The 27,451-nt window shown below is 59.7% G+C and overlaps 1 protein-coding gene across 1 annotated transcript in view; it reads left to right on the top strand.

Annotated features, from left to right (window-relative positions):
* Positions 1 to 27,451, top strand: part of XPO7 (exportin 7) — a 56,471-nt gene that overhangs the window by 606 nt on the left and 28,414 nt on the right. Inside the window, exons 2-10 of the mRNA XM_064175660.1 lie at positions 12,359 to 12,505; positions 13,567 to 13,660; positions 14,798 to 14,964; positions 16,775 to 16,840; positions 20,493 to 20,597; positions 21,193 to 21,358; positions 22,244 to 22,317; positions 24,066 to 24,185; positions 26,069 to 26,215. Coding sequence (XP_064031730.1) covers positions 12,359 to 12,505; positions 13,567 to 13,660; positions 14,798 to 14,964; positions 16,775 to 16,840; positions 20,493 to 20,597; positions 21,193 to 21,358; positions 22,244 to 22,317; positions 24,066 to 24,185; positions 26,069 to 26,215 — 1,086 coding nt within the window. The remainder of the gene's footprint in view (positions 1 to 12,358; positions 12,506 to 13,566; positions 13,661 to 14,797; positions 14,965 to 16,774; positions 16,841 to 20,492; positions 20,598 to 21,192; positions 21,359 to 22,243; positions 22,318 to 24,065; positions 24,186 to 26,068; positions 26,216 to 27,451) is intronic.

Below are 27,451 nucleotides of genomic sequence, written 5' to 3'. Positions count from 1 at the left end.
CCGGCTGCGCCCCAGCGGCGCTCCCCGCCAGGCCCCCGCCGCTGCCGCCCCTCGCCCGGTGCCCTGGGCAGAGGCTCGGGCCTCGTCTTCTCCCTCCTCTGCCGCCTGTGCCCTTGCTTTCCCCGCGGCGTTCCTTGGCTTTCCCGGCTGCCAGGGGGCCTTGCCCCGGTGGGTACCCGGCGTGGGTGGCCTGAGAGCAGCCCCCTGCGCGGGCAGCCTGGCCCGGGCAGCAGCCAGCAGGCAAGCCGAAGGTGCCAGGGGCTTGAACCACGCCAGGCTTTGCCTGGTGCGGCGGAAAACCGCTCCGAAGGGTCTCTACTACCCCTGAGAGGAGCAGTAAAAACCGAGCCGGCGGGAGGAGGCGGCCGGGGCTGGCGGCTTGGCTTCGGAGCTGCTTTGCATAACGCTTTAGGTTGAGCTCCGCGGAAGGGTTCGCCTGGTGCCCAGGCGCCTGGCTAAGGGTAGTGCCGCTGGGAGGGACACATTGGCTCCGCGGGTGCGAGGGGAAGAGCTGCCTGCGCCCCCCGCCCCGGCTGCACCGCGGGGACGAGCAGTTCGTTAACTCACCACGGGCAGGGAGGCTGCCGGGGGGCTGGCAAAGTAATCCCCTGGATCATCTCGGGGGAGCAGAGGGATTGCTGTGAGCAGAGGCTGAGGCAGTTGAGGCTGCTCAGTCTGGAGAGGAGAAGGCTCCCAGGGGACCTTCTTGTGGCCTGTTGGTGTCTTGAGTGGGCTACAGGAAAGCAGGGGAGGGAGTTTTGGGGGTGTCAGGTAGGGACAGGGCTGGGGGGAATGGAGACTCTGGAGAGAGTCAGACTGAGTGTGAGGAAGAAATTGTTCAGCATGAGGCTGGTGAGAGCCTGGCAGGGGCTGCCCAGGGAGCTGGTGGAAGCCTCATCCCTGGAGGTGTTTGAGGCCAGGCTGGGTGAGGCTGTGTGCAGCCTGCTCTGGTGTGAGGTGTCCCTGGGCATGGCAGGGGTTGGCACTGGCTGCTCCTTGTGGTCCCGTCCAGCCCTGCCTGACTTTGTGGTTCTGATTCCCAGGCTCTGTCTCTGCTGGGAGCCCAGCCCTGCCCTTCCAGCTTAGCTTCAGGTTGAGGCTGGAAAGCAAATGAGACCTTACTGCTTTGCTCTGGTAAAACACTGAGGTGAGCAAGTGATGAGCTTACTGCAGAGGGGGTTGGACTGGATGACCTCTGGAGGTCCTTTCCAGCCCAGGCCTTTCTGTCACCCTAGGTTTGAGCTGTAAGGACAGGGTTGCAGTGGCTGGCTTCAGCCTGCTTAGTTAAAGTTTAACATCAGACAGAGGCTTGGAAGATGTTGCACTGAGGACAAAACTGATTTGCAAGTGGAGTTAAAGGCACCTGCAGCTCCCTTGAGTTCCTGTGCAGGACAAATGAAGCTGAGCCAAGTCTGCTGTGCTCTGGCTGGAGGCTGAGGGGAGACTTTCTGTCTCTCTGCAGCTCCTTGGAAGGAGTCTGGAGCCAGATCGGGGTTGGTTTCCCCTCCCTAGCATCAGAGGATAGAAGGAGAGGAAATCATAGAATCAGAGAATGGTTTGGGTTGGAACAGACCTCAAAGCTCAGCCAGTTCCATCTCCCACTAGAACAGGGAGGACAGCCTGGTCCTGAGCACCTTCAGGGAGGTTGACTTCAAGCTTGTACCTTCCATGTGTCACTGGGAGCTCTTCCTGGGGGCTTGGCTTTGTCTCTGGACATCCCAAGGGAGTGCTGTGGAGCTGGGGAGGTGGCAGCAGTGACTGAAAGTAGAGCTGGCAGTGACTCTTCAGTAACTTCGGGTGGGTTTGGGGCTTTATCCCTCCCTTTAGGTTGGGAGCTGTTTGGATGCTCAGCAGCACAGCTGCAGAACGCCAGGGGTGGGTGTGGAGAGTTGGGTTTCAGCTGGGAGCTGGAGGTGTCTGGTGTCACTTCTCCACAGCCAAACTTTTGGTGGCATTAAAGTGGATTCAGCTTCTCAGCCCTGGGGGCTCTGCTACCACTTTGCCTTTCGTCTCCTGGCTGACAGTGGAGTGTGCTGAGGTGGAAGGTGAGCTCCTGGCAGCAGCCCCAGCCTGCTGCACCTCTGAGGGAGGTTTGCAGCAGCCAGGATAGGAATGGAGAACCTGCTGGGCCCCTTGTGGGTTTTCACACTCAGCAGCCTGAGGAGAGGTTCAACAAGACCAAGTGCCAGGTCCTGCATCTGGGTCAGGGCAGTCCCAAGCACCCATTCAGGCTGGGCAGTGACTGGCATGAGAGCAGCCCTGAGGGAAGGGACTTGGAGATGCTGGTGGCTGAGAAGCTCAACATGAGCTGTCAGAGGGCACTTGCAGCACAGAGAGCCAGCTGTGTCCTGCAGCAAGAGAAGTGTGGCCAGCAGGGCAGGGAGGGACTCTGCTCCTGTACTCCACTCTGCTGAGACCCCACCTGGAGCACTGCATCCAGCTCTGGGTCAAGAGGGCTGTGGAGGGGCTGGAAGGGGTCCAGAGCAGGGCCACGAGGATGAGCAGAGGGCTGGAGCTGCTCTGCTGTGAGCAGAGCCTGAGGCAGCTGGGGCTGTGCAGTCTGCAGAGGAGAAGGCTCCCAGGGGACCTTCTTGTGGCCTTGCAGTATCTGAAGGGGGCTACAGGAAAGCTGGGGAGGGACTTTTGAGGCTGTCAGGTAGGGATAGGACTGGGGGGAATGGAACAGAGCTGGAAATGAGGAGAGTCAGCCTGGAGGTGAGGAAGAAGTTGTTGAGCATGAGGGTGGTGAGAGCCTGGCAGGGGCTGCCCAGGGAGGTGGTGGAAGCCTCATCCCTGGAGGTGTTTAAGGCCAGGCTGGGTGAGGCTGTGGGCAGCCTGCTCTGGTGTGAGGTGTCCTTGTCTGTGGCAGGGGGATTGGCACTGGCTGAGCCTTGTGCTCCCTTCCAGCCCTGCCAAGCCTGATTCTGTAATTCTAAAATCCTCATCACTCAGCTCAGTGAGCTGATGGTTGGTGTGGCCTGCACACACTCTGAGGCTCCCAGAGCCCTGGCACAGGCTGCCCAGAGAGGTTGTGGAGCCTTCCCAGGCCTGTCTGGATGTGTTCTGTGTGCCCTGAGCTAGCTTGGATGGTCCTGCTCTGGCAGGGGGTTGGACTGGATAAGCTTTTTGTGTCCCTTCCAATCCCTGTGCATCCTGTGAACCTGCACACAGCTGCTGGTGATGTTCTGTGGTGATGTTCCTGGCCTCCTGCACTCAGCTGCTGCTGGTGATGTTCTGTGCTGATGTTCCTGGCCTCCTGCACTCAGCTGCTGCTGGTGATGTTCTGTGCTGATGTTCCTGGCCTCCTGCACTCAGCTGCTGGTGGTGCTGTTATTGGTGGTTATTTTTAGCCCTACCAGACCAACCAAAGGTAGTGCTGGAGGGCAGTGGCTGAACCACCCCAGAGATCTCAGCAGAGCTTCCACAGTTCTCGTTGTGTTTCTTATGCAGCTTGTTCATGGCCCCTCCTAACTCCAGCAGTGTTCTGCTGCTGGGGAGTGTTGTAGGGTGAAGCAGCAGCTCTCTGCTCTGCTGCTTGGTGTCTTACTGGTGGCATCCTTTGGATGCTGGGTGGTGTAAGATCCCAGTGCTGAAATGTGCTCTGGGAGTTTGATCCTTCCCTGCCTTCCAGGGTTTGAGAGGGGCTGCAGGAGAGCTGGAGAAGGACTTTGTGCAGAGGCCTGGAGTGGCAGAGTGAAGGGTGAAGGCTTGAGGCTGGAAGAAGCTGGATTGAGATGAGACCTGAGGAGGAAATTCTGCCCCAGGAGGGTGCTGAGGCTCTGGAACAGGTTGCCCAGAGCAGCTGTGGAGGCTCCAAGCCTGGCAGTGTTGAAAGCCAGGTGGGATCCTTGAGCAACCTGGGCTGGTGGGAGCTGTCCCTGCCCATGGCAGGGGGTTGGAACTGGGTGAGCTTTGGGGTCCCTTCCAGGATTCCTTCTCCCCTTGCCTGTTGGCCTGCTCTGGAAATGGGAAGCAGTTCTCCAGGCTGAGTGCAGAGATGGTAGTGCTGACTGCTGTCACCACAGAGTCCTTTTTAGCAGCTCTGTGACAATTTCAGCTATTTTTAGCTGCAATTGCCTGGTGATTGCTCTGTGCAGTGTGCTCTCCTGGGCTTCCTATCTGCTCTGGGGCTCTGTCTTCTCTGCCCACCTGCAGAAGTGGAGGGGAGCCCCGTGCCAGGCTGGCTGTGTGTGCTGTGTGCTGTTCTTGCTGCACTACCTGGAGCAAGAGTGGTGATTTAACACCCCCTGAGTGCTGCCTGCTGTGTGCAAATCAACACCCAGCTCCAGAGCTGAAGCAGCAGAGAAGGGGCCCAGGTCCCACCTTTTCAGCCTCCCTTTTCCCTCACCTGGGAGCTGCCTGCCTGCTGGGAGAGCCTCTCCTGCTGCTTGGCAGTTGGCAGGGGGCTCAGAGGCTTCTGGGTGAACTTTTCCAGCAGCTTTGCAGCTCTCACTGCTCAGTGCCCTGCTGTCACTCCTAATGGCACAAGGAGACCAAGCAGGAGGGTCCTGACAGCAGGCAGGCAGGGTGGCCTCTCCTGCCACTCCCAGCTGGGAGCTGCCCTGGATAGTCTCTTGGCTTGGATCCTAGCAAGGGGAAACTTCTGCTTCCTGGGGAGTGCTGCAAAAGGACCTTTTGAGTCCTACCCTTCCCAGTCAGGACACGCTGAGCATTTGCCCTCCCTGGAGGTGCTCAAGGCCAGGCTGGGTGAGGCCTGCTTGGGAGGTGTCCCTGCCCACGGTGGGAGGGGTTGGAGCAGATCCCTGAGCTCCCTTTGGAGCTGTTTGCTGCAGCTCTGAAGTGTAGGAACCTCCCAGGCTCGCTCCCAGCTCCCACAGGTCTCCCCTCTTGGCAGGCTCCTCAGGCTCTTCCAAGGGCTCTGGAGCTCTCTGGCTGCTCCAGCACTCTCCAGGGGATGGTTGCACAGACAAGGCCAAGGCCACAGCTTCTTGGCCTGCCCTGGGGTGTGGAGCAGCCAGAAGAGCTTCTCTTCCCTTGTGGCCAGGCTCTGCAGGCTCTCTGCTGCTCTGCCTCACCGTTGGCCTTGGCACTTGTGCCAGGGCATGAGGACTGTTCCCTGGGTCTGCCTCAGACCCTGCCCTCAGAGTAGAGAGCAGTAAATTCGGCAGGCAGGTGGGGATTGGTTTCTTCTCACATGTAACACGTGGCAGGACAAGAGGGAACAGCCTCAGTTGTGCCAGGGGAGGGCCAGGTTGGAAATGAGGAAGAGTTTCCTCCCAGAAGGGGTTCCCAGGCCCCGTCCCAGGCTGCCCAGGGAGGTGGTGGAGTCTCCATTGCCGAGGGTGTTTAACAGCCACATGGCTGTTGTGGCTCAGTGGCAGTGGTGGGACTGGGAGCTCCAGGTGAGTGGCTGACCTCAGAGGTCTCTTCCAGCCCTCCCCAGTTCTGTGTTCTCATTACCCACCTGAGCCTGACTTTTCTCTGCCACTTTGGCAGGTCACAGAGTCACAGAACTGTTTTGGTTGGCAAAGACCTGAGATCATCAAAGTCCAAACCCTGACCCAGCACCAGCTTGGCCACCAGCTCAGACCTACTGCAGCAAACTTACTGCTTCAGATGTCAAGCCAGGAATGAAACTCACCAAGGAGTTAACCTGAGATGTCCCTCACAACCTTCCTGCCTCTGGCACCCTCAACTCACAGCCCCACTGACTGGGGAAGGGCTTTGACAAGAGCTTGGAGTGGCAGGAGGAGAGTCAGTGGCTCTGAGCTGGGAGAGACTGGCACAGGTTGAGGGTGGTGAGAGCCTGGCAGAGGTTTCCCAGGGAGGTTGTGGAGCACAGAAGCACCCAATCAAAGATCACATTGGGTGCTTCTGTGCTCCACAACCTCCCTGCAGGTGTTCAGGACCAGGCTGGATGAGCCCTTGAGCACCCTGGAGCTGTCCCTGCCCCATGCCAGGGGTTGGTTGGCACTGGATGACCTTCAGGGTCCCTTCCAGTCCAACCCATCCCACGGAGCTGTGGCACAGGCAGGCAGCAGTGCAGGCAGAGCCAGCAGCAGTTGCTGGTCCCTGCTCTGTTGTTTCCTTAGGGTTGGTTTTGTCCCCTGCCTGCCTGGCAGGGCCCCCACAGCTGCCTTGGCTTGCACTGGCTGCTTTCCTTGTGCTCCTGGCACACAAGTGAGAGGGGACTTGGTGCTTTGACCCCCTTCTGGCCGTGGGGCAGCCACTGGGGGGTCTGAAACGCCTGGGCTGTGGCACTACAAATGGCTTTTTGCCTTGCAACTGCCGGGGTTAAGATAATGCCAGTCCAGGGCTATGCAAACGAAGCATTTCCTGGACGGATCTGTGCTGCTCATTAGCATCTGAGCTCAGCTGAGAGCTGAGGCAGGCTCTGGGCTTGTAGCTGAGCTGCAGAGGACAGGCTTCAGCCTGCTCTTGTCGGGCTTGTTTGGTGCTCTGGAGTCCTGCCTGAGAAGGGAGACCACACTGGAAGGGAAGGAGCCATCCCTGCCTGCTCACCTGAGCCGGCTCGGGGGGGGGCTGAGGCGGCAGAGCCACCGAAGCAGAAGGAACCTGAACCTCTTCACACCCCCTGGCCTTTGGGCCCAGCAGTGAGGGCTCTGCTCTGGCAGGGAAGGGTCAGGATTCCTCCCTCAGCTGAGGAGCTGCTTTCCTGCAGCTCTTGCAAGCCTTTGCAGAGGGAGAGCTGAGAGTGCTGGTGGAAGGAAAGCTGTCCAGGAGCCAGCAGTGTCCCCTGGGGCCAGGAGTCCAGTGGTCACCTGGGCTCCAGCAAGAAGAGTGTGGCCTGCAGGTGGAGGCAGGCTCTGCTCTGCACTAGGGAGGCAATATCTGGAGTACTGTGCCCAGTTCTGGCTCCCCACTTCAATAGGAGCTGGGGGAGAGAGTCCAGGGCAGGCTGGGAGGATGCTGAGGGGCCTGGAGCAGCTCTGGCAGCAGCAAAGGCTGAGCCCTGGGGCTGAGAGCCTGCAGGAGAGCATCTCCAGGGTGACCTTTAGCTGCCTGTCAGTATCTGCAGGGACCTGTGGGAAGGCTGGGGAGGGGCTCTATAGAGGGGCCTGGGGAGCAGGGCTGGGGGCAGGAGGAAGCTCTGCACTGTGAGGGTGGTGGCCACTGGCACAGGCTGCCCAGAGGTGTGCTGCAGGCCCCCTCCCTGCAGGCATTCAAGGTCAGGCTCGGTTGGCCTTGGGCAGCCTGCTCCAGCTGGAGCTGGCCCAGCTGTGGGACGATCTCCCCTCCAGGCTCCCTTCCAGCCCAGTGCAGTTTTGCTCTGGGAGAGCTGAGGTTGATCTTCAGCCAGGTGCTGCCCGTGGGGGTCCCTGCCTGCCCCCCGCGTGGTGCTGGGGCTGCTCCTGCTGCCTCCAGTGCACTTGAGCACAGCAGGAGCCTCCTCCCTCACCTGCACTGCTGGAGTCAGAGCCCTTGGAACTGAGGCTGCCTGGAGCTCGTCAGAGCTGCTGGGTGTGAGGAGCTGCTCAAGCAGCCCTGTGACCTGAGGTCACTGCCCCAGCTGCCCTGGGGACTGCTCTGGGGAGCTGCTCCCTTCCTTGTGAGCCTTTATCACTTCAGAGATGATCACAGGTTGCTTATCTTCACCGGGGGAGCACACTGCAGAGTGAGGAGCTCTGTTTGTGGCTGGTGCTGGAAAGGAGGCTGATAAGTTGAGGGCTGCAGCAGCTGCTCTCTGTGCATCTGGGGCCAGGTGCCAGAGCTGGAGGCAAAGAACTTCTAGTCAGGGTTTGAGATCGTTAAAGAAATGAAGAGTGAGCTGGGGCAGGGCTGGCAGGGGGAGGGCTGACCCCTGGAGTGTGTGACAGGAGAGTCACCAGGGCTCCCCTTTGCTCTGCCCTGCTGAGCCTGCAGCTGGACTCCAGAGAGACAGGGAACTGCTGGACAGAGGCCAGGGCAGGCTGGAAGGGCCTGGAGCAGCTCTGTAAGGAGGAGAAGCTGAGAGCTCTGTGGCTGCTGAGCCTGGAGAAGGGCAGCCCCAGAGGGGATCTGAGCTCAGCAGGAGCTAAAGGCTGGGGGCAAGAGGCTGGGCCCAGGCTGATGGTTTAGTGGCCACAGTGGTGTGGGAAAAGACCTCTCAGGTCATTGGGGCACCAAGTGCAGAGTCCTGCACCTGGGAAGGAGCAGCTCTGTGATCAGTAAAGATCTGAGCTAGTGCAGGGCACAAGGACCTGGGGGTCCTGCTGGAGGGGAGGGTGAGCAGGAGCCAGCAGTGTGCTCTGGTGCCAGGAGGGGCAGTGCCGTCCTTGGGTGGGTGAGAAGGGCTGTGGTGAGCATCTGCCCTGCTGAGGCCACATCTGGAGTGCTGTGCCCAGGTCAGGAACTGCTCGAAGGAGTCCAGCACAGAGCCAGCAGTTGCTGAAGGCAGTGGAAGGTCTTCCTCGGGAGCAGAGCCTGAGGAGCTGAGGCTGTGCTGCTGGGACAGGAGCAGCCTGGGGCTGCCCTCAGTCGTGTTTGTGAAGCTGTGCAGGTGAGTGCCAGGAGGCTGCAGCCAGGCTCTGCTGGGTGATGCCAGGGACAGGCCCAGGGGCACTGGGTGGGAGCTGAGGCAGAGGAAGTTCCATGGAAACCTGAGGAGGATTTTTCCCTGTGAGGTGGCAGAGCCCTGGCACAGGCTGCCCAGGGGGCTGTGGAGTCTCCCTCCCTGCAGGTACCCAAAGCCTGCCTGGATGTGCTGCTGTGTGCTCTGCTCTGGCAGGGCCTGGGCTGGCTGAGCTCTGGAGGTCCCTCCCAGCCCCTGGCACACTCTGGCTCTGGGATGCATTGGCAGTTCCTGCTCAGGGCTGCTCCCAGGCTTGGTGGGGACAGCTCTGCCCCGAGCAGGGCTCGGTGGAAAGGAGCTCCACAGCAAAACGTGGCTCAGAGGAGGGCGAGGCAGTGTGGGGAGGAGGGGAGTGGCTGTTTGGGCAGCTCTTGGTTTGATAAATAAACTTGCCCTGGTGCAAAACACTTCTGCCATGAACACAGCGTGGGGGGGGCGCAGGGGAGGTGTCTGTGACCCTCTGCTGCTCTGCAGTGTGGGCTTGGCCTTGCTGGGGAGGTGGCTCCAGAGCTCTGGGGTGTAGTGCACCCAGAGCAGGCTGCTCAGAGCCCCCAGGACAGCCTGACCCGGAATGCTCTCCAGCGTTTGGGCATCTCCCACCTCTCTGGGCAGCCTGGGCCAGGCTCTTGTCACCCTCAGTGCCCAAACTGCTGCCTTTTCTCCATCTGCATCTTCCTCTCTGTTGAGAGCATCACTCCTTGGTCTGTCCCCCCCTTTGTTACCCTCCCCTCTGGGTCCCAGGTCCCGCTGGGGCCAGGCGGAACAGCCCCAACTGTCCCAGCCTGGGCTCACAGCAGAGGGCTTCAGCCCTCAGGGCATTGCCTCTGGCCCTGCTTCTCCACCAGGCTCCTGTCCTTGTGCTGAAGCTTCCAGAGCTGGAGCTGTCCCCTGGCACTCAGCAGATGCCATCCCAGCCAGTGCCCCACGTCCCCATGGCACCATCTCTGCCACCTTGCGCCCTCGGTGCTGCCTCCCCTGGCTGCAGCAGCTGCTGTGGGCAGGGCATTGCTGGGAGCTGTTCTTCCTCCAGGAAGCTTCAGACAACTTCTGGGCAGCTCTGACTGGGCCTTGGGTGCTTCTTTCTCTCCCCAGCTCACCTGCCCAGCCCAGTGGCAGCAGCAGTAGCAGTGTCTGCCAGTCCCAAACGCTGCTGGCTCATGCCTTGGGCCTTATCTTGCACCCACAGAGCCCTCACCCTGCCTAATCATTACTCTGAAGGGTGCTTTATCTTGGCTGGGAGAGGAGCCATGGCCTGGGCTCTGGTGGAGTCATCCCCACCTAACCTTGTGGCCTGCCAGGGTCTGAAGTGGGATACAGAAAAGCTGGGGAGGGACTTTTGAGGCTGTCAGGGAGTGCCAGGCCTGAGGGGATGGAGCAAAGCTGGAGGTGGGGAGGGTGAGTCTGGAGGTGAGGAAGAAGTTGTTGAGCAGGAGAGTGGTGAGAGCCTGGCAGGGGCTGCCCAGGGAGGTGGTTGAGGCCCCATGGCTGGAGGTGTTTGAGGCCAGGCTAGGTGAGGCTGTGTGCAGCCTGCTCTGGTGTGAGGTGTCCCTGGGCATGGCAGGGGGTTGGGACTGGCAGCTCCTTGTGGTCCCTTCCAGCCCTGCCTGATTCTGTGACTCCGATTCTAGCCCTAAGACCTGAACCTCTCCAACTCTGGAAGCTGGAGCCTGATCCCTACTGCATCAGCAGAGAGGAAGGGACCTCCACTGCCCTCCTCCTGCCAGTGTCCACCCTGCAGACCTGGAGGGAAGTGTCAGTGCAGCTCAGCTGCTCTGCTGGGAGGTTCTCCTCCTCCTCCACTCTGCCCTGCTGAGCTCACAGCTGGAATACTGGGGCCAGTCTAAGGCCAGGGCACAGCAAGGGGTTACAGAGGTGCTGAGGGGACTGGAACACCTCTGATGAGGAAGGGCTGAGAGAATTGAGGCTTTTTAGGCTGGAGAAGAGCAGCCTGAGGGGGATCTGTTTCAGGGGTGAGTGTCAGCAGGATGGGACCAGGCTTTGCTCAGTGGTGCCCAGGGGCAGGCCCCAGGAGTGAAGCTGAGCACACAGAGCTCCATCTCGACGTGTTGAGAAGCTTTAAGGGAGGTGTTTGAGGCCAGGTTGGATGAAGCCTCAAGCAGCCTGTGCTGCTAGGAGGTGTCCCTGCCCACCACAGGGGTCTGCAACTGGATGAGCTTTGAGCTCCTTTCCAACCCAGCCCATTCCATGGTTCTTGGCAGGGTGCTGAGCTGTGCCCAGATGTGGGTCAGGAACCCATTGCCTGCCCCTGGCCCTACCTCAGCTTCTGCAGAACAACCTTTCCCCCAAAAACCAGCCAGGGAGGGGGGGGCTGAGGCCACCTTCCTCTTTGCCACAAGTTCTTCATCTCCTTGGCATGATTTAACCCCTGGAAAGCTCAGAGCCACTGCTTCAGCCCTGAAGCAAGCCAAAATACCTGCTTGTTAAGCCAGCCCCTGAGGGAACAGCTTTTGTCTGTGGAGCCTTAACTAGGACACCAAAGACTTCACTGGAGGGAACCATCTGCCTGGCTCAGGCTTCCTGGCAAATGTTTCCCAGCTGTTTGAGCACACAGAGCCCTGCCTGGTGGTTTTATTTCCCCTTTGAAGGCATTCACAGGGAGGCAGCTCAGAGCCAGCCCAGCCCTTGGCTCCCCTGCTCTGCTGGAGGGGGTTGTGCTGTGTCCTGCTGCAGCAGATTGAGCACAGGATCTTTACAACGTTTTGGGGGTGCTGAAGGTTGAGTACCTGCAGTGCTGTGTCCAGTTCTGGGCTCCTCCACTGCAGAGAGATGCTGAGGTGCTGGAAGGTGCCCAGAGCAGGGCAGCAAGGCTGGGGAGGGGCCTGGAGCACAGCCCTGTGAGGAGAGGCTGAGGGAGCTGGGGGGGTGCAGCCTGCAGCAGAGGAGGCTCAGGGCAGAGCTGATTGCTGCCTGCAGCTGCCTGCAGGGAGGCTGTAGCCAGGTGGGGTTGGGCTCTGCTGCCAAGGAACAGGTGACAGGAGAAGAAATGGCCTCAAGCTGCCCCAGGGGAGGTTTAGGTTGGGCATTGGCAGCAACTTCTCCACTGAAAGGCTTCTCAAAGCCTGGCCCAGGCTGCCCAGGAGGTGTTTGAGTGCCCACCCCTGGAGCTGCTGTGGTGCTGAGGGCCATGGCTCAGCCCCAGCCTGGGCAGAGCCAGAGGAGGGTTGGAGTGGATGAGCTTGAAAGGCTTTTCCAGCCCAAACCTTTCTGTGCCTCTCCTGGACTTGTCCCATCTGGGACACTGGGGAGGAGGAGAGGAAAGGGCCTTGAGGGGTTGCAGAGCCATGGAGCTGTGGTGCTGAGGGCCATGGGTTGGTGGTGCTCTGGGGCAGTGCTGAGCTGAGGCTTGGGCTTGGTCTGAAGGTGTCTTTAGGCCAAGAGGAAATGGCCTCAGGGTGCCCAGGGCAGGTTTGGGCATCAGAAGAAATCCTCCACTGAAAGGGTTCCCAAAGCCTGGCCCAGGCTGCTCAGGGAGGTGGTTGAATCCCCACCCCCAGAGGTGCTTCACAGCCCCAGGGCTGTGGTGCTGAGCCCCAGTTCTCTGCAGGAGAGGTGCTGCTGCCCTCTGCTCATCTTCATGGCCTCCTCTGGAGCCTCTCCAGCACTTCCATGTCCTTGTGCTGAGTGCCCAGGGCTGGGCAGAGCTCTGCAGCTCAGGTCTGAGCAGGGCAGAGCTGAGGGGCAGGATCCCTTCCCCGTGCTGCTGGTCCCCCTGCTCTGGGGGCAGGCAGGACAGGGTTCCCCCGTGGCAGCCTGGTTCCCCCGTGGCTGCCTGGCTCCTGAGCTGTGTCCTCTCCTGTCTTGCAGAGCCTGGCCCAGCTGGAGAACCTGTGCAAGCAGCTCTATGAGACCACAGACACCGCCACACGCCTGCAGGCTGAGAAGGCCCTGGTGGAGTTCACCAACAGCCCAGACTGCCTGAGCAAGTGCCAGCTGCTCCTGGAGAGAGGCAGTGTATGTACCCTGCCTGCTGCCCACCCTGCCTCTGGGGGCTGGCAGTGGGGGCACTGCTCAGGGAACGGGTTGGTCAGCAGCATGGGCAGGGTGTTGGGCTGCGAGAGCTGGGGCTGGGCAGGCTGGAGAAGAGAAGGGCCCAGGGAGACCTCAGAGCAGCCTTGCAGTGCCTGAAGGGGACCAGAGAGACCTCAGAGCAGCCTTGCAGTGCCTGAAGGGGACCAGAGAGACCTCAGAGCAGCCTTGCAGTGCCTGAAGGGGACCAGAGAGACCTCAGAGCAGCCTTGCAGTGCCTGAAGGGGACCAGAGAGACCTCAGAGCAGCCTTGCAGTGCCTGAAGGGGACCAGAGAGACCTCAGAGCAGCCTTGGAGTCCCTGAAGGGGACCAGAGAGACCTCAGAGCAGCCTTGGAGTGCCTGAAGGGCTCAGGGAGACCTCAGAGCAGCCTTGGAGTGCCTGAAGGAGACCAGAGAGACCTCAGAGCAGCCTTGGAGTGCCTGAAGGGGACCAGAGAGACCTCAGAGCAGCCTTGCAGTGCCTGAAGGGGCTACAGGAGAGCTGGGGAGGGACTTGGGACATGGGCTGGGAGTGACAGGAGGAGGAGGAGGAGAAATGGCTTTGAGCTGGGAGAGGGGAGACGAGGAAGAAACTGTTGAGAGTGAGGGTGGGGAGAGACTGGCACAGGTTGAGGGTGCTGAGACCCTGGCACAGGTTTCCCAGGGAGGTTGTGGAGCACAGAAGCACCCAACGTGATCTTTGATCACGTTGGGTGCTTCTGTGCTCCACAACCTCCCTGGAGATGTTGATTCTGTGCCCCACAACCTCCCTGGATGTACCCAAGGCCAGGTTGGATGAGGCCTTGGGCAAACCCAACCTAGTTGGCTCATGGCTTGGTGGGGAGGGGTTGGAGTCGATGATCTCTGAGCTCCTTTCCACCCTGAGCCACTCTTAGCAGCTTGAACCCCTCCATCCTCGCTGCTCCACCTCCAGCAGTGTTTGGTAAACTTCTGTTTTGTCTTCTGCTTGTTGTTTTTGTTGTGTTCTTCTCTTGTTCTTTCCAGTCCTCCTACTCCCAGTTGCTGGCAGCTACATGCCTTACCAAACTGGTGTCACGCACAAACAACCCTCTGCCCCTGGAACAGAGGATAGATATCCGTGAGTACAGCTCCTTCCTTCTCCTACCCAGGCTCCCAGGGAGTGGCTTTGTCTCGCTTCCATCCAAGCTTGGCAAGTTTTTCCCTTCCAGAGTCCTGCTTTCCACTCTGGGGCACCTTTGGGTCTAAGGCATTGCACTTCTCAGTGAGGCTCAGGGACAGGACACCAGAGTGGAAGTCAGGAGGTGATAACTGCAGGAGGTTTGGTGGGGCTGGGACTAGCAGTGCAAACTGGATGCTTCTAGGTGTGAGAGCCACCCCTGACACCCTGGATGGTTGTTCTGGAGGGATCAGGAGGTCAAGGAATGTTTTCTCCCTCTGCTCTGCCCCAGTCAGGCCTTGTTTTGGGTATTGTATCCAACTCTGGGCTCCTCGGGTCAAAAAGGACAAAGAAACTACTGAGGAGAGTCCAGGGCAGGCTGGGAGGATGCTGAGGGCCTGGAGCAGCTCTGGCAGCAGCAAAGGCTGAGCCCTGGGGCTGAGAGCCTGCAGGAGAGCAGCCCCAGAGGGCATCAGAGCAGTGCTGAGCAAGAGCTGAAGGAGCTGTGTGGGGCAAGAGGCTGGGGCCAGGCTCTGCTGAGTGGTGCCCAGTGCCAGGCCAAGGGGCAGTGTCACAGACTGGAGCCCAGGTGAAGATGAGGAAGTTGTTTGTTGTGAGGGTGCTGAGGCCTGGAGCAGGCTGCCCAGAGAGGCTGTGGAGCCTCCTTGTGTGCAGAGCTGCCAACCCCCCCTGGGCACTGTGCTGCTGGGCAAGCTGCTGGGGGTGCCCTGCCTTAGCCAAGGGGCTTGGCCTGGCTGAGCTCCAGAGCTGCCTTCCAACCCCACCCTGCTGGGGTTCTGAGTCCTGTGGAGTACTTCAGCCTCTCTGGCTGCTTCCATGTGCTCCATCTGATCGTTCAGAACGAGTTAGGTCTGTGGGGGGCAGCTCTCTCCTGCCTGTCACCACCTTGCAGAGCTGTTCCACAGCTCCACTATGCTGAAGACACAGCTGAAAGCTCAACCTCTGCATCTGAGCCTCTCCTCTGCCAAGGTGCCTTTGCAAACAGCTTTCCAAAAGATGCTTTCTCCTCTCAGTGGCTCCACCTCAGCTCCACCTCTCCAAACGTTGCTCTCCAGACTCTCCTCTTCTCTCTTGCAGGGAACTATGTGCTCAACTACCTTGCCACAAGGCCAAAGCTGGCAACCTTTGTGACACAGGCCCTGATCCAGCTCTATGCCAGGATCACAAAGCTGGGCTGGTTTGACTGCCAGAAGGATGAATATGTCTTCAGGAACGTGATCACAGATGTCACAAGGTTCTTACAGGTCAGGCTTTCTGGGAGATGCTTTCACACCTGCTGGCATCTGCAGGTCCCAACCCTCCCAGTCCTTGGACTGCACCTTACAATCAGAACCAGCCAGGCTGGAAGAGGTCTCCAAGATCATCCAATCTGACCTGTCCCCAGCCCTATCCACTCAACCAGACTGTGGCACTAAGTGCCCATGCCCAGCACAGCTCCAGGCTGGGTGGGGAATGGCTGAGAGCAGCCCTGAGGAGCAGGACCTGGGGGTCTGGGCTGGGGAAAAGCTCCACAGGAGCCTGCAGTGTGAGTGCAGCCCAGACACAACCCTGTGCTGGCTGCAGCCAGAGCAGTGTGGGCACAGGACAAGGGAGGGGATTCTGCCCCTTGGCTCTGCTCTCCTCAGAGCCCACCTGGAGCACTGTGAGCAGCTCTGCAGCCCCCAGCACAAGCAGGACATGGAAGTGTTGGAGCCAGCCCAGAGGAGGCCACCAAGGTGCTGAGAGGGCTGCAGCAGCTCTGCTCTGAGCACAGGCTGAGAGAGTTGGGGCTGTGCAGCCTGCAGAGGAGAAGGCTTCCAGGAGAGCTTGGAGTGGCCTGGCAGGGTCTGAAGTTTGCAGGCAGCCTCCATGAAAACAAACTGGTGTGAAAAAAATCCAATCTAAGTCAAATCTCTGCTGCAGAAGATTCAACTGATTGATAAAATCCAACCTGAATCAGAACTCTGCTGCAGGAGGTTCAACTGATTGATAAAATCCAACCTGAATCAGAACTCTGCTGCAGAAGGTTCAACTGATTGATAAAATCCAACCTGAATCAGAACTCTGCTGCAGGAGGTTCAACTGATTGATTAAAATCAAATCTCAATCCCAGTTTCTGCTGCAGGAATTTCCAGGCAGCCTCTGATAAAAAAGCCAAACTGCTTTTGAGGGGTAAAAAATCCCCAACCCAGACCTAAATCAGTCTCTCTGTTGTCAGGGCACAGCCCCAGGCTGTCGATGAAACACTGAAATGAGACTTAGAAACTCAGCCTGTCCTGGTGAGCCCTTCAGCCCCCTGGGCAGTGCTAACCCCAAGCACACTTCAGATCCTCTCCTGGCTGCTGCCTGTGGCTTTGCTCCTGGTCACAGCAGCACAAAGGCAAAGCGTTTGTAGGCAATCAGGGTTGGAAAGGATTCCAGAGGATATGGGTTGGGTGTTAATGGAGCTCTTCCCTGCGAGGGGAGCCTGAGCCAGCTGGGGCTGTGCTGCTGGGACAGGAGAGGCCTGAGGGGTGGCCTCGTTCATGTGCAGGTGAGTGCCAGGAGGCTGCAGCCAGGCTCTGCTGGGTGCTGCCCAGGGACAGGCCAAGGGGCACTGGGTGGGAGCTGAGGCAGAGGAAGTTCCATGGAAACAGGAGGAGAAATTTGTGCCCTGTGAGGTGGCAGAGCCCTGGCACAGGCTGCCCAGGGGGCTGTGGAGTCTCCCTCCCTGCAGGTACCCAAAGCCTGCCTGGATGTGCTGCTGTGTGCTCTGCTCTGGCAGGGCTTGGGCTGGCTGAGCTCTGGAGCTCCCTCCCAGCCCCTGGCATTCTGTGGCTCTGCACCAGGAGGGTGCTGCAGCACTGCAGCAGGTTGCCCAGGGAGGTGGCTGTGTCCCCATCCCCATCATGAGGCTCGGCAAGGCTCAGAGGAGCACTCAGGCTGCTCCTGCTGGCTGCAGTGGCCTTGCACTGGCTGACTCCTGCAGACCCCTCCCGACCCACCCCTCATTCTCTGCTGTTCCTGGTGAAGCTGAGCCCATCCTGCTCCTGCTGACTGCTTTCCCTGTGCCCCTCTCTCTGTTCCCTCCCTCAGGATAGTGTAGAGCACTGCATCATAGGAGTGACAATCCTGTCCCAGCTAACGAATGAAATTAATCAAGTAAGTGCTACAGCCTTCCTCAGTGAAGTAAGTGTCCCAATTTTCTCATTCATATTGTTGTGTCCTGCTCTCTGTGTGGCTGCTCTTGCTGTGGGGTTGTTCTGGGGGCCTGGGGGGGAGGGGTTGTTGTCTGCTGCTTGCTTTGGTTTGGTTTCCTTTCTTGCTTTGGGGGTTTAATTTGTCTCTCTCGTGGTCAGACGCTGAAGCTTCTTGTCCTGAGGATTTGGGTTGTGTTTTCTTTTCTTTCACTGGCACCTTCCCATCCTCTCTCATGTTTTAATGTGCTCTGCAGAGGTGGAACAGGAAAAGAGCAGTGCTAAGCAGGCAGTCAGGCCTCTGCTTAGTGGGGACAAGCCCCAGCACCTCCTCTTGTGGGTCCCTGTGTCTGTCCTTCCAGCTGACAAGAAGGACGTTGAGGTGCTGGAGAATATGGGATGGGTTTGAAGGGGCAGAGGGGAGATTGAAAGTGGATGTGAGGAAGAAGTGAGGGTGCTGAGACCCTGGCACAGGCTTCCCAGGGAGGTTGTGGGGCACAGAAGCACCCAATGTGATCAAGAGTAGTGCAGCCAGCAGCAGCCAGGGCAGGGATTGTGCCCCAGGACTGGGCACTGCTGAAGCCGTAGCTTGGGTGCTGGGTTCAGTTCTGGGCCCCTTGCTCCAAGGATGTTCAGGAGCTGGGGAAGGGTCTGGACAACAGGGCTGGGGAGGAGCAGCTGAGGGAGCTGGGGAGGCTGAGCCTGGAGAAAAGGAGGCTGAGAGGAGACCTCATTGCTCTCTGCTGCTCCCTGCAAAGAGGCTGGAGCCAGCTGGAGGCTGAGCTCTGATCTCCTCTCCCAGAGAACAAGGGACAGGACAAGAGGAAATGGCCTCAGGTTGCAGCAGGGGAAGTTTGGGTTGGACCTCAGAAGAAACTTCTTCACTGGAAGGGCTCTCAAAGCCTGGCCCAGGCTGCCCAGGGAGGGAGTTGAATTCCCACCCTTGGAGCTGTTTGAGAGCTGTGGTGCTGAGGGCCATGGCTCAGCCCCAGCCTTGGTGCAGTCAGAGCATGCAGGACCTTAAAGGGCCCTTCCCACTGCAATGCTTTTGTGATTCCATGATTGCAGCATCCCTGTGCCCAGCACTGCCTGGAGCTCTCCCTCTGCACTGCCTGGGGAGGTGGAGGAGAGCATTTGTCAGGCCAAGGGCACTGCTCCTCTCGTGGCAGCTGCTGGAGCATCCTTTTCATGCAGCACTTGAGTTTGCTGGGGGTCCCCAGCAGGCTGCTGGCTCCTTGGGGCTGGCAGTTCCTGGGTGACTGGCAGGAGGAGGAGGGGGCATGCTGAGCCTGGGAGGCTGGCTGGGCACCTGGGCATGCCAGCTCTAGCAGGGGTTCCAGGGCAGCCTGCGTGGTTGCCTGAGTGGTTTGTTCTCCTGCCTCTTGCTGTGTGAATTGAAGACTGAATTCTTTAAGGTCCCTTCCAGCCCAGGCTGCTCCCTGAGTGGCTTCACTTGGTGCCATCTGAGCTTTCCCCACGAGGCACCAGGCTCTGCTGCAGCACTGCTGATGGCTGCTACAGTGCTGGGAGAGCCTGAAGGCTGCCAGCTGTGGAAACCTCTCTCAGTCTGCAGAGACCACATCTGGCTCAGGATTTGGGGTTTGATAACCTGGGAATGAAACTGACCTGAAGTTTGTGCTGCTCCAGGCAGTGGGCTCAGAGGATGCTTGGGGTTGGAAGGGACCTTTAAAGCTCACCCAGTCCAAGCCCCCTGCAGCCAGCAGGGACAGCCCCAACCAGAGCAGGTTGCTCAGAGCCCCAAACAGCCTGACCTGGGGTGGTGCCAGAGATGGGAGCAGCCTGGGCCAGGCTCTCCCCACCCTCAGTGTCAAGCATTTGTCCTTTCTCCGCTCTGACTCTCCCTGGTTTAGCTCAGACCATCCCCCCTTGGCCTGTCACAGCAGGCCCTGCTCAGAGCTCTGGCCCCAGCTCTGTAAGTCCTGCAAGGCCACCAGGAGGTCTCCCTGGAGCCTTCTCCCTTCCAGGCTGCACACCTCCAGCTCTCCCAGCCTGGCCTCCCAGCAGAGCCCTGCCAGCCCTGCTGTGGCCTCCTCTGGCTGCTCTCCAGCAGGTCCCTGTCTGTGCTGTGCTGAGGGCTCCACAGCTGCCCCAGCACTGCAGGGGCAATCTCAGCAGAGCACAACAGAAGGGCAGAGTCCCCTCCCTGCCCCTGCTGCCCACACTGCTGGGGATCAGCCCAGGGCAGGCCTGGTGCCAGCTCTTGTCCAGCTTTGCACCCCCAGCAGCGCAAAGTCATCCTGCACAGGGCTGCTCTCCAGTCCTTCATCCCCAGGCAGAGCCCTGCTGAGCTTCCTACAGTCCCCCTTCCACAGCTTGTCCCTCTGGGTGGATCCTATCCCCCAAGTCTGGTGGCACTTAGAGACTTGCTGAGGGTGCTTCTGGTCCCACTGTGGCACTGCTGGAGGTCCCAAACAGCACTGGGCCCAGGGTGGGCTCCTGAGGGACTCCTCTTGTTACTGAGCTGTTGACCACTTGGTGTCTGTGACCACCCAAGCAGTCTGGTACCCACTCCCCACTCCACCCATCCCATCCATGTCTCCAGCTGACAGAGCAGGATGTTGCAGGGGCTCAGAGGCTTTCCAGGAGCCCAGGCAGACATCCACAGGGATGGAGCTGGCTCCTGGGGGAGAGATGTTGGCACCTTTGTGCTGTCAGAACAGAAGCATGAGGGAAGTGGAGCCTGAGCCTGTGCCTCTGCACTGCCTGCAGGGAGGCTCCATCCCAGCTGCTCTGGGGTAGTTCCCTGCCCACCAGAGGACTCCTCCTGGCCAAGGGGAATGTTGCCAGACCCTTCAGACCCACGGCCAAGAGGGGAAGTTAACTGCTTCACTCTTCTCCTCCTACAGCACAGCCTCAGAAGTGACCTCAGGCTGTGCTGGGCCATGCTGGAGGCTCTTAGCCAGTCTCAAGCCCTCCCTGTGTGCATTTGTGCCTTAGGCCACCTCAGCTTCTCATTCTGCTGTGGGGAGAGGTCTGGAACTGGAGTTTGTGACAGGCACAGTGAAGTCCAGGCTGGGTGTCAGTGGCTAACTGTCCCCTGGCTTGCTTCTCATCCCTGCAGCTTCAGGAGGGGAAGCAGCACTGTTGGGAGTGGAGCAGTTGGCATTCAGGACATGGCCTGGTGGTCCTGCAGGTGTTGGGCTGAAGGCTGGATTTGATCTGAGAGGTCTTTCCCAGCCTTAGTGGTTCCATGATTTGGGATCAGATGCTCTGGGGCTGTGGAGATGCTGGCTGAAGGTTGGACTTGTTCTGAGAGGTCTTTTCCAACCTTGATGACTCTGCCCAGGGCTGTGGGAAAGGTTTGGCCCTCAGAGTTTGGAGCAGCTCAGAAACAGCTTTCAAGGTCCCTGAGCTGCTGCTGCTGCTGTGGCAGAGATGTGGCTGAGCCTGAGGCTGGAGCCAGCCCTGCTGCCTGCCCAGGGTCCCTGCCGGGGCGGGGGGTGGGAGGTCCTGCCGAGGAGCAGGCTTTGATCCATGGATCTCCTCTCAGGGAGGCAGCCCTTGGTGCCCCAGCCTGGTACATGGTTCCTAGAGGCTCTGCTGCTCTTGTGCCACCTGTGCCCAGCAGCTCTGAGCCTTGCTTCTCTCTCTGCCAGGCGGACACCACCCACCCCCTGACCAAGCACAGGAAAATTGCCTCCTCCTTCCGGGACTCCTCCTTGTTTGATATTTTCACTCTGTCCTGCAACTTACTGAAGCAGGTAAGGAAGGAAGGAAGCCTGCCTGGGCTGCAGCTGCAGGGGCAGGAGCTGCTGGAGAGCCTGAGGGAGGGCTGGGAGGATGAGGGGGAGACTGGAGCAGGGCCTGGGGAGGAGAGGCTGAGGGTCCTGGGGCTGCTTGGGCTGGAGAGGATAAGACTGAGAGAGGATTGAATCAATGTCTGGAACTCTCTGAGGGCTGGGGGTCAGGAGGGGGGGACAGGCTCTGCTCACTGCTCCCTGGGACAGGAGTAGCAGCAGTGGATGGAAGCTGCAGCACAGGAGGTTGCAGCTCAGCACAAGGGCAACTTCTTGGCTGGAAGGGTCCCAGACCCTGGCACGGGCTGCCCAGAGAGGCTGTGGCTGCCTCCTGCCTGGGGGTGTCCAGGGCCAGGTTTATGAGGCTTTGAGCAGCTGCACCCAGCTGAGAGCTGTCTCTGTCCCCAGCAGGGAGTTTGGAGCAGCTGAGCTCTGAGGTCGCCTCCAGCTTTAAGCCATTCTCTGCTCGCTGCTGCCCCAATCTCAGCTCTCACCTTCAGTTGTCTCTTTTTGGTCCTTTCCCCCTTTTGTCCTTTGTCCATCCCACATTTCCTTCCAGGCTTCTGGGAAGAACCTGAATCTGAATGATGAGAGCCAGCATGGGCTGCTGATGCAGCTGCTCAAGCTCACACACAACTGCCTGAACTTTGATTTCATTGGCACCTCCACAGACGAGTCCTCAGATGATCTTTGCACTGTGCAGATCCCAACCAGCTGGAGATCAGGTAAAGCAGTCAGAGCTGCAGGCCTGGGGCAGGGTGGCTGGGGAGCTGCTGGCAGAATGGCACCTGGGGGCTGGAACAGACAGGAGCTGAGTGTGAGCCCAGCAGTGTGCCCAGCAGCCCAGAAGGCCAGAGGCATCCTGGCTGGGGTTACAAATGCTGTGCCCAGCAGCAGGAGCTGATTGTGCCCTTGGGCTGGGCTCTGGTGAGGCCACAGCTTGGGTGCTGTGTGCAGCTTTGGGCACTGCCATACAGCAGAGCTGTGGAGGTGCTGGAGCAGGCCCAGAGAGGGGCAACAAAGCTGGGGAAGGTCCTGGAGAGTAAATCTGCTGAGGCGAGAGTGAGGGAGCTGGGGATGGGCAGTGTGAGGAAGAGCAGGCTGAGGGCAGAGCTCATTGCTGCCTGCAGCTACCTGAAGGGCACTGTGCAGAGGCTGCTGCTGGGCTCTGCTCACAGGGGACTGGAGGCAGAAGGGGAATGGCCTCAGGCTGAGCCTGGGGAGGTTTGGATTGGAGATTAGGGAGAAGTTTTTGCTGGAGAGAGTGGTCAGGGACTGGGATGAGCTGCCCAGGGAGGTGCTGCAGTCACCCAGCCTGGGGGTGCTTCAGGTGGTTTGGATGTGGTGCTTGGGGCTGTGCTTTGGGGGGACTCCTGCAGAGCAGGGCTCTGGGCTGGGCTCTGCTCCTGAGGGGCTTTGCACCCTGCCTGGTGCTGTGCTCCTCCTGCAGAGCTGTGGTGCTGAGGGCCATGGCTCAGCCCCAGCCTCTCAGTGTCAGGGTTGGAGTGGATGAACTTCAAGGGCTTTGCCAGCCCCACCCAGCTGTGACTGCTGACCCAGGGAGGCAGTAAGTGGAGGTTTTCTCACCTGAACCCTCTGCTCTCTTGCAGCATTCTTGGATTCTTCGACCCTCCAGCTGTTTTTTGATCTCTACCATTCCATTCCTCCTTCCTTCTCTCCTCTGGTAAGTTGAAGACTTCTCCTCGCAGGCTAAGCCAGCAGGAAGCTTCTGTAGGACTCCTCTGGGTGCTTTGGTGTTGCTTAGAGTACCCCAGAGCTGCCTGGAGAGAGCAGCCCTGGCTGGGTGCTGCCTCTGGAGGTGGGGGTGGCTGTTCTGGTCCTGCTGCAGATGGTTTTGCTGCCTCCACAGGTTTTGGGGTTGACCTAATTGCAGCCTGAGTGCTGCAGGTCCAACCTCTTAGCTTGGCCTTGCATAACCCAGAGCCTCCCTGCCCACTGCCAGCCAGGCCTTGCTGAGGGATGCAGCTTGTGTGCTGCAGCTGAGCTGAGGCTGAAGGCACCCTGTGAGGAGGCAGCGAGTCTGGGGGTGCAGAGAGTGAGGCTCTTCCCTCCCTGCTTCCAAACTAGGCCATGTCCCAGTTGTGAGGAGATAGCCAAGAGCACAGCTGAAGGGAGAGTTGGATTGGTTCTTCTTCAGTCCCAGCCTGTGCCTGCAGGCATTGATCTGCCAGATCAATACTCTCCATAATTAATGCTGCCACAGATCCCCTGCCCTTGGGCTAGAGAGGGGAGGGTCCTTCTGAGGGCTTTTCTTCTGCTCAGGCTCTCAGCACTCTTCATTACCTGGAAGGGCTCCTTGCTGAGCCTCAGTTAGAGCCTCATATTCATGAGAGACTTGGGACAGGCTGAGGCTTGAATTGGGTTTTGTTACTGACTCCAGAGCTGAAGCAGTGGCACTGGGGCCTGGCCTGCCTCTTTCAGCAGCACAGGTAAGGGCCAGCAGAAGCTAGAGGCTGGAGCCTCAGCAGCTGTTCCTGTGCTGCTCAAGGGCAGGCTGGGGCTCTGCAGGGGGCTCCTGGGCCCAGCCTGCTGCTCTCTGGCTGCTCTGCTGGGTGCTGGAGTCTGGAGCTGCTCAAGGAGTGTGGACCTTTGGGCCGTGGTGGTGTGGGCTTGATGGTTGGACTCTGGATGGTCCTAAAGGTCTGTTCCAAGTGCAGCAGTCCTCTGATTCTTCCAAATGATTGGCCCCACCCTGGGCTGGGCACTGCTGAGGCCACAGCTTGAATCCTGCCTTCAGTTTTGAGCCACTTGCTCCAAGGAGGAGGTCGAGAGGCTGGAGCAGGTCCAGAGAAGGGCAAGAAGCTGGGGAAGGGTCTGGAGAGCAGGGCTGGGGAGGAGCAGCTGAGGGGCTGGGGGTGGTCAGTGTGGAGAAGGCTGAGGCCAGGCCTCATTGCTCTCTGCAGCTCCCTGAAAGGAGGCTGGGGTGAGCTGGGAGTCAAACTCTTCCAAGTAGCTAGGGGTGGGACGAGAGGAAATGGCCTCAGATTGCCCCAGGGAAGGTTTAGGTTGGAGGTTAGGGAAGATTTCTTTGCTGCCAGAGGGGCCAGGGATTGGCAGAGGCTGCCCAGGGAGCTGCTGCAGTCTCCATCCCTGGAGGTGTGCAAGAACCCTGTGGGCATGGCAGCTGGGGCCAGGGTCTGGTGGCCATGGTGGGGCTGGGTCAATGGCTGGACCTGAAGGGCTGTTCCAGGCCAGGGAGCTGCAAGGCCCTGGGCCTGCCCCTGCCTGCTGCCTGGGGCCCTGCTGCAGCTCTGCACAGGAGTGTCCCAGCCTCCTGCAGAGCAAAGCAGCTGCTCAGCAGCACGGAGAGGAGCACCAGGCTTGGAAGATTCACTGTGCCAGGGGAGGGCAAAGTGGCTCTTCATTGTGTGGTTCAGATCCCTCAGTTTGGGTCCTCCTTGCCCCCTCCAGGTGTTATCCTGCTTGGTGCAGATCGCCTCCGTGCGCAGGTCCCTCTTCAACAACGCCGAGAGGGCAAAGTTCTTATCTCATCTCGTTGATGGAGTTAAAAGGATACTGGAAAACCCCCAGGTGAGCCTGCCAGGGGCCTCTGCTCCCCCAGGGGCTGCCAGGGGCCCCTGCTCCCCTGCTCCCCCAGGGGCTGCCAGGGGCCCCTGCTCCCCTGCTCCCCCAGGGGCTGCCAGGGGCCTCTGCTCCCCTGCTCCCCCAGGGGCTGCCAGGGGCCTCTGCTCCTCTGCTCCCCCAGGGGCTGCCAGGGGCCTCTGCTCCTCTGCTCCCCCAGGGGCTGCCAGGGGCCCCTGCTCCTCTGCTCCCCCAGGGGCTGCCAGGGGCCTCTGCTCCTCTGCTCCCCCAGGGGCTGCCAGGGGCCCCTGCTCCTCTGCTCCCCCAGGGGCTGCCAGGGGCCTCTGCTCCCCCAGGGGCTGCCAGTTTGGTTGTGTCCCTGTCCCTCTTCACCATCAGGGGCTGCCAGTTTGGTTGTGTCCCTGCTTGCTCTGCACCATCAGAGGCTGCCAGTTTGGTTGTTCCTCTGATGGTCTGCACCACCAGGGGCTGCCAGTGCAGTTGTGTCTCTGTCCCCCTGCACCACCAGGGGCTGCCAGTGCAGTTGTGTCTCTGTCCCCCTGCACCACCAGGGGCTGCCAGTGCAGTTGTGTCTCTGTCCCCCTGCACCACCAGGGGCTGCCAGTGCAGTTGTGTCTCTGTCCCCCTGCACCACCAGGGGCTGCCAGAGCAGTTGTGTCTCTGTCCCCCTGCACCACCAGGGGCTGCCAGAGCAGTTGTGTCTCTGTCCCCCTGCACCACCAGGGGCTGCCAGTGCAGTTGTGTCTCTGTCCCCCTGCACCACCAGGGGCTGCCAGTTTGGTTCTGTCTCTGCTCGCTCTGCACCTTCCTTCCCCCCTGGGAGCATTGTGTAATCCTTCTCTTTGATGTCTGGGCTGGAGGATTGGATGCACCCTCAGTCAGCTGGCAGACAGCACCAAGCTTGGTGGATGTTGATCTGCTGGAGGGTTGGAGGCTCTCCAGAGGGATCTGGCCAGGCTGGCTGCATGGGCCAAGGCCTCTGGGATGAGGTTCCACGAGACCAAAGGCCGAGGTTTGCATCTGGGTCACAGCAGCCCCATGAGTGCTCCAGGCTTGGGTCAGAGTGGCTGGAAACAGCCCAGCAGAGAAAGATCTTGGGGGGGTTGACAGCAGCTGAAGGTGAGCCAGGATGTGCCCAGGTGGCCAAGAAGGGCACCAACAGCCTGGCTTGGATCAGCAATGGGCAGCAGGAGCAGGGCAGGGATTGTCCCCCTGGCCTGGACACTGCTGTGGCCACACCTTGGGTACTGGGCTCAGTTTTGGGTCCCTCACTCCAAGAAGGACATTGAGGAGCTGGAAATGGGTCCAGAGAAGGGCAACAAAGCTGGGGAAGGGTCTGGAGAGCAAGAGGAGGAGCTGAGGGAGCTGGGGTGGTTCAGCCTGCAGAAAAGGAGGCTGAGGGAGACCTCATTGCTCTCTGCAGCTCCCTGCAAGGAGGCTGGAGCCAGCTGGGCTTGGGCTCTGCTGCCAAGGAACAGGTGACAGGAGAAGAAATGGCCTCAAGCTGCCCCAGGGGAGGTTTAGGTTGGGCATTGGCAGCAACTTCTCCACTGAAAGGCTTCTCAAAGCCTGGCCCAGGCTGCCCAGGAGGTGCTTGAGTGCCCACCCCTGGAGCTGCTGTGAGTGCCATGGCTCAGCCCCAGCCTGGGCAGAGCCAGAGGAGGGTTGGAGTGGATGAGCTTGAAAGGCTTTTCCAGCCCAAACCTTTCTGTGCCTCTCCTGGAGTTGTCCCACCTGGGACACTGGGGAGGAGGCTCCAGCACCTCCCTGCTCTGCTCCTGCCATCCCACTGTGGCCCTGTGCCTGCTGCAGCTGGCTGCACAGTGCTCTGCAGCAGTTCTGGGGCTCAGTTCTTCTCCTCCTCCTCTCAGAGCTTGTCAGACCCCAACAACTACCACGAGTTCTGCCGGCTGCTGGCGCGGTTGAAAAGCAATTACCAGCTGGGGGAGCTGGTGAAGGTGGAGAACTACCCCGAGGTCATCAGGCTCATTGCCAACTTCACTGTCACCAGTCTGCAGGTACCAAAGGCTTTTACTGACCTTCTGGGAGGGTGTTCATGTCCCTTGTCTGCTCATGAAGCAAGATCCCAACCCTCTGTGGCTCTTCTCTGCCTCCCTGAATCCTCTGGGGGTTATTTTCATCACCAGCCCTGCAGACTCCGTGCCAGGGTCCTGCAGTCCTGTGTTGCTCGTTCTGTGGCTTCCTCCTGGGTGGAGCAGGAGCAGTGTGTGGGGGCAGACAGGGTTGCTGTGCCTCCAGAGGCTTCCCATGGCCGAGCAGGGAGGGAGGAAACCCAAAGCTTGTTAAAGAGGAGTTGCTTTTGGAGCTCTCTCACTGCGCTGCTGAGATGCAGTTGCAGGGAGTGCCGGTAGAGTATCAGCTGCTTTGGCTTGCTGGGGGCAGCTCTTGGTCCTCAGCTACAAGAAGGACATTGAGGGGCTGGAGCTGGTCCACAGGAGGGTAACAAAGCTGAGGAAGGGTCTGGAGAGCAGGGCTGAGGAGGAGCAGCTGCAGGGGCTGGACAGGAGGAGGCTGAGGGGAGACCTCATGGCCCTGAAAGGAGGCTGGAGCCAGCAGGGACTTGGGCTCTGCTCCCAAGGGTTCTTTCAAGGTACCTTTAGGACAGGAGGAAATGACTTCGAGTTGCCCCAGGGGAGGCTTAGGTTGGACATTAGAGGAAACTTCTCCCCTGAAAGGGTTCTCAAAGCCTGGCCCAGGCTGCCCAGGGAGGTGGTTTGAATGCCCCCCCCGGAGGGGTTTCAGAGCTGTGGTGCTGAGGGCCAGGGTTCAGTGCTGGCTTCCCAGCTGGACTCAACAACCTGCAGGCTCTCTTCCAGCCTACAGCAGTCCCTGGTTCTGCATTCCACAGCTTCAGAGATTGCACTGCCTGGGGAAGGACCCTCCAGAGTCTCCTTTGTCCAGCCCCCTGAGTTCCCACTCAGTTCTGCAGTGGTTCTGCAGGTCGAGCCCTGTGCAGAAGGTGGTTGCAGGCCTGGCCTGGCTGACTCAGTGCCTTCTGTTAGCCTCAGACTCCAGGCTCAGGCTGGGCAGCTGTCAGCAGCACAGGCCCAGCCCCTAGGTTAGCCCCAAAAGCTTTGGCTCAGCTGCAGGAGCTCAGGAGTCTCTTTCAGGCTCTCCTGACTGTGTTCAGGTGGGAACTGAGGCTGATGGCTGCAGGAAGCTCTCTGAGGCTTTGAGGTGTGGCTGCATCGAGCTCAGAACCACCTGGGTGAAGGCATCGAGGCCACAGCTCA

This window comes from Pogoniulus pusillus, chromosome 42 (assembly GCF_015220805.1).
Source record: "Pogoniulus pusillus isolate bPogPus1 chromosome 42, bPogPus1.pri, whole genome shotgun sequence".
Classification (NCBI taxonomy): domain Eukaryota; kingdom Metazoa; phylum Chordata; class Aves; order Piciformes; family Lybiidae; genus Pogoniulus; species Pogoniulus pusillus.
The sequence above is the reverse complement of the archived record's forward strand: the minus strand, read 5'-3'. Positions and strand labels throughout refer to the sequence as shown.